Source organism: Eurypyga helias, unplaced genomic scaffold, assembly GCF_000690775.1.
Source record: "Eurypyga helias isolate BGI_N326 unplaced genomic scaffold, ASM69077v1 scaffold3231, whole genome shotgun sequence".
In the NCBI taxonomy this organism is placed as follows: Eukaryota; Metazoa; Chordata; class Aves; order Eurypygiformes; family Eurypygidae; genus Eurypyga; species Eurypyga helias.
This window is the reverse complement of record NW_010228791.1, coordinates 11,679-17,283: the sequence shown is the minus strand read 5'-3', so window position 1 is coordinate 17,283 and position 5,605 is coordinate 11,679. Positions and strand designations below refer to the sequence as shown.

Below are 5,605 nucleotides of genomic sequence, written 5' to 3'. Positions count from 1 at the left end.
TCCCCTGCCTATGGCAGGGGGGTTGGAACTGGATGGTCTCTAAGGTCCCTTCCAACCCAAACCATTCTGTGATTTGACGAAAGCTCTGCAGAACCCTGTAATATGTTCTGTATTTTCTGAAGTCACTTGAGAAAGATGTGATGTGCTCTGAACCTTTACCTCACATTCCACTCCTGCTGTATCCGAGGGAGTACATGCCCACTATGAGGAGTTGCCTGGAGTCAATAGATGTTTTGCGTAAGGAAGGATTACTTGTGTAACTGAAGGTGTAGGGTGAATTAAAGACAGGGACACCTGTTAGTGTAATGTTTGCTGAAATCTGCTAGACTGTCATTTCAGTCCTCCACAGGGTCCCCAGGTTTGCACAGGAATATATTACCCAGCTCTCTGTTGACGCTCTTGCAGTTGGTGTACACGGCAGGGCTGTGTCTGGGATGTATAGTTCCTCACTGATTAAATTAATTGCTGCTCTGGTATTTGCTAATTCGGAGGCAAGTCTGTTACCAGATGTCAGTATCCGTGCAGTTTCCAAGGCCAAATTAAACGGCCACTTCAGCCTGTACACGTTACCGGCTTTAAAATGTTGCTGAAGGAATGTGTTCTGTAGGACAGCGGAGCTTTTCCTGAAGCGCTCCTTGGAAATGCGAGAGAGAGTGCTGGGACACGACCACCCAGACTGCGCGCAGTCTCTGAACAACCTGGCAGCCTTGTACAATGAGAAGAAGCACTATGACAAGGCAGAGCAACTCTATGAAAAGGCTTTAGACATCAGGAGGAGAGCACTGGCTCCAGATCACCCCTCCTTGGCTTACACCGTGAAACACCTGGCAGTGCTCTACAAAAAGACGGTAAGCACCTTTTCTCATCGCCTAAATTAACTGTAATGCCTCGCGTTGTCAGTCTTCGGTCCAAAAGGAATGGGGCGTGGGAACTTTGTCAGCTCTTGGTGTCCTACACGCATGCATAAAAGGTGTATTCAAGCAGCCCCAGTTTGTCCAAAAAGCCCCGTAGCCTTTTCAACACACACTTTGCTGGAAGGAGACCGATCTACGAATAATGTCTGTGGTGTCCTGCACGCTCAGTAGTCACCACGAAGAATCTCTGGCTTGGTTAAAAGCTTGTGTTTTGGCTGCGGTGAGGGAAGCTCTTCCCATCTGTACTTGAGGCCTCCACAGTCTGCTCTGTGACATCCCGTAAAAAAGTTTGGTCAGATGTGTCTGAATGGAAAAATGATGGTTTAGGGTGTAGGAATAGTTTTCACACAATACTTTGAATTTACAGTCAGATTGAGAGTAACTTGAAGGCTGTTGAGGGAGCTACAGTACTTTACAAATAAACTGTGTGGCTGAGCCACTTCCAGCTTATGTTGGTTCGGGAAAGAGGAGAACTACTTCCCTGTGAAATGCATTCCGGGAATGCTGTTAACAGCAGTATAAACTTCTGTGTTTCATCATTTCCAAGTGTTTTATGAGTATCTGTGTTTCCAGATGGTCATCCTAACCGTTCGGTATCATCAGTGTAGGGTGATGTACGGTTTCCAGCTGTTGAACCAAGGTCAAACTCAGAGAATGACAAGAATCTTTTTACATTTTCACATTTTACCATTCTTCAAAGAGAGTCCTTGAAGATAATCCCTTGGATCAAATACTCCTCTGTTTGTTGCACTGCTGTTACGTTGTTTGGGGTCACACATTCTCTGCTCACTTCAGTTTCTAATTCTGATGCTGCTAGAAACTGCAGAAGCACGTGGTATTTGCCTCAAACAGCTCTTTGCTGCTGTGAAGGGGCATAAATTAAAATTCATGGACAACTAGTGACATGGGGAAGAGTGGAGGAAGAGAAGGGAGGGGAATCAGATGTTGAAAATGAAAATTATTTATGGATAAGTGTTTATTCTAGTAGAGTTACTGGTCATCTGCAAACTGTGCCAGGGTAAGGAGAAAATTTCATGTGAGTATTGTAACTGCAGCGAACCATTATGCAACTGAAGTTCGCAGTGTTTAATTCCTAATTGCTACTGAATGTGAGGATTCACATTCTGATGACAGAAGCCTAAACATACTTCTGAAGTGTATCCAGTTCACGTCTGAGCCGATTCAAATTTGGAGGAAAAACAAACCTGTCGTCAAACTAGTTAGAACATGAGAGGAGTGTTTTAGAGAAACCAAAGTCAAGAAGCCAAAGCCTCAGTCTGGTGAATGGGAAGCAACAGGTACTGGAAATGGTTACCGTTTGTAACCAGCCAACTGAATCTTTGTTTCCCCGTTATTTCTAGGGAAAACTCGACAAGGCCGTTCCTCTGTACGAGCTCGCGGTTGAAATTCGACAGAAGTCGTTTGGCCCCAAACACCCCAGCGTAGCGACCGCCTTGGTAAACCTCGCTGTCCTTTATTGTCAGATGGTGAGTGTGTCATGTCTTCCATGGCTGCCCTTCCTGTCTTAGGCTGCTCTGTGATTTTTTTCTTGGTACTTCAAGGTACCAAGAAAACTCGATGACATTTAAAAGGAGATTTCCTTAGGAGACTTGCAGATTCTCAGGTTCCACTGTACAGCTTGAAAGGATATTTGGCAAGGAAGTTGGGAACTGCTAATTGCTGTGACTGGTATTTCACAAGAACAGGTGGGCTAACGCTCTTTTCGATTGTTCACACCGCCCACATGCTCCGTCAGACTAGAGCTAGAGTACAGCATTTTCGACCATTCGGGGGGTTATGGACACAGCCTCACCGCTGACTGGAGGGGAATGCAATCCTCCTCTGTGAACAGAGCGCCCACCTTGAGCATCTGCAGCTCCGAGTAACTGAAAATCTGAGAGGGCTGCAGACTTTCTAGGCTACACCTAACGTGAGAGCTGAAGGAGGTGCAGTCACCTTGCCCAGTTCCTCACTTAGCACCAACAGGAGTGAGCTGTACGTTGTTTTCTTGGTTTCTCTATTTCTGCGCTCTGCGTATCTGAATTTAAACAGGGATTAAAGCTGCCTCGGGTAAAATTCAAGAGCGTTTGGTAACTCAGGACTTTCAGGGTGGAGGTTTTCAAAACTTCCTAGGAACTCCAGAGCCTGTTACTATTTGAGTGGGAATTGCATTTGCCAGTGCAAGCCAGTTGCTTAGGCAATCCCAGTTATCATCCTCGTCCACCGACAGTATCGAGAACTTGAAGCACCTTTCTGGTTAAACACACATGAGCTTGCACACAGGACGCATTGGTGCACGAACGAACAGCACGTGCAATACCCACCTGTAACAAACCGCTTTCCTCTGCCCAAAGAAAAAGCAGATTGAAGCTTTACCGCTTTATGAACGCGCGCTGAAGATTTACGAGGACAGCTTTGGTCGCATGCATCCTCGCGTGGGGGAGACTCTGAAGAACTTGGCTGTGCTGAGGTAAGCGAATACGCTTCAGCCCTAGAGAAGCGATTTTCTGGAAAAAAAAAACGCCAGGTGAAAGAAAATGCGCTGGACGTGCGTACTCGGGAGGAAGGGGGAGCGCCTTACGTACGCCCTGTCGATAGCACGGCCTGCATTGCAGTCCAGATTAATTAACCGACTTGTTTCACTTTTGTTTTACTCTTTCCGAAGCTACGAAGGGGGAGACTTTGAGAAGGCAGCCGAACTTTACAAGAGAGCCATGGAAATAAAAGAAGCAGAGACTTTGCTGATGGGCGGAAAAGCAACTTCTCGGCACTCGTCGAGCGGGGATACATTCAGCTTAAAAAGTGCGTTGTTGCCAAACGTCTTCCTGGAGCCTGGACAAAGGTGACAGAAACCTGCTGAGAGGCAAGTCAGTCTCTGCTGCTGTTTTAAAGCAGACGTAGCACGTAGGTGAATCTATTTTCCCTCGGAAAACATACCCTTTTGGGACTGACACCTGTCTTCATGAATGACAGGGAAACAAATGTTTAAGCTTGAAATCCTTCCGTGTTAACTTTGCAGACGGTACAAAGCGAGCTGCTTCCAGTGTCTGCAGAGACACGTCTTAGTTTCCAGCTGTAGTTACAACCGACTCCCAACCCGTGTGGGTTTGACACCTCGTAGCCTGAGCGCCAGGACTGTAATGGGTTGAGCCAACTGTGCGTGTGTATCTATACACACTCCCTGGGGTAGTTCTCTCTGTGTTGTTACAGCCTGGCTTAGAGGATTTGTGTGGGTTTGTTTCATCACTCCCTTCTGCCTTTTCAGAAGCTTTTAAAGTCTGAAGAGACAGGAATTTTGGAAAGAATCAAAATATGCTTCCACCCAGAGCTTTACCTGCAGGGCGTCCGCAGGTTCAAGCGAACTCAGATTCCAGGGACTTGTGCAGAAGTAACTGGCCTCCCTGGGAGGCTGATACAGCTAGAAGTACCCTCACCGACACTTGAAGCTGTTGGTTGGTAAGAATACTTCGGTGAGGAATCGGAACGAAGGTGATCGTGACCCGATTGCCTGTTGTTAACCCTTTGGCAATGCTTCTGCTATTTAGTCTCACTCGGTCCCTTAATAGACAAGAATGTTTGTGTTGGCTGGAAAAACCCAACAATGGAAAAAAGTCTGCCATCCGATAAAGTGATGCCAATCATACACCTACCTGCTCTATTCCTCAACAGCCGAGGCATCTGGCAGAACCAATCAGAAGTCTGTTCTCGTTTGGGCGTAAAGCCATGAATCCATTTAAATACACGCCAACAAAAGACTTTGTAAAAAGGAATGTACATGAAAAACTGATTGAAACTGTACTGCCCTATTTCAGAGGCATCTGATGTGGAGATTTATTTGATCCCGTTTGAAATGTAAATGGTTTCTACCTCAAAGGGGTACTTGCCTTCCACAGTCGCTAATCCCAGTTACCTATAACCCCTTCTGGCCCTTGCGCTGGCTAGAGGGAATTTACTGTCTTGGTAGGACTGTGATTCGGCCAAAGAAACTGTAAATAAAAGCGACAGAACAAATACACAACCCAAACTTTTAACATTTAGTGGAAGAAAAAATCAAAACCAGCTCTTGGAGGTGGCAGCAGCGAGTTGACCCTTCGCAATAGCTCTCTGGATATTTTCCTCTTGGGACAGAAAAGGGGGTTTTCACCAAGGCAGCAGTTTTCCCACTGTACTCCAGCCACCTTGGAAAGTTTTGAGAACTGGGAGGTTTCTTTGCAGTATCACTGCTGCCTAAGGAGAGGGGTGAGAGGACCAAAGAAACCCCTGAAACTTCAACCTTCTTCTGTGTTTCGGCTACCTGCTGTTCTCAGGCCAGGCAGTTCCCCCCCTGAAGCCCCTGTTATGAAGTAGCAGGTATCTGGTGTAGCTTGTCACCTGTCCCAGTTTTACCAGGTATAAGGATGCATCTTGTTCTCCTGAACAGTTTTGCTAGATGTTGCTGGCTTAAATAAGCAGCTACTTCCTAGACCTTCAGCACTGTTATCAGCCTTTTCCCATTTAGTGACTTCCAGTTCTGAACTGTTCTTCCCTTGAGCCACTCCTCTCTGAGTTATTCACAGGTTGCAGGGTTGTTTTGGGAAGGATAAAAACCCCGCAGTCCCAAAACACTGCTACTGGACCATGGGTGGTTGGGATCTGCTAAGAGGGTGAGGAACCCACACGCTTACTCTGTCTGCCCAAAGAGAACTGGCTGC

General features: G+C 46.5%; 1 protein-coding gene across 1 annotated transcript in view; it reads left to right on the top strand.

The window, feature by feature from the left end:
* The window catches only part of NPHP3 (nephronophthisis 3 (adolescent)), a gene marked incomplete at its 5' end in the record, with an annotated part of 27,213 nt that extends 23,453 nt beyond the window's left edge, over positions 1-3,760 (top strand). Inside the window, 4 exons of the mRNA XM_010160130.1 lie at positions 608-848; positions 2,276-2,401; positions 3,269-3,384; positions 3,580-3,760. Of these exons, the coding sequence (XP_010158432.1) occupies positions 608-848; positions 2,276-2,401; positions 3,269-3,384; positions 3,580-3,760 (664 nt within the window). The remainder of the gene's footprint in view (positions 1-607; positions 849-2,275; positions 2,402-3,268; positions 3,385-3,579) is intronic.
* Between the last annotated feature and the right edge of the window lie 1,845 nt (positions 3,761-5,605).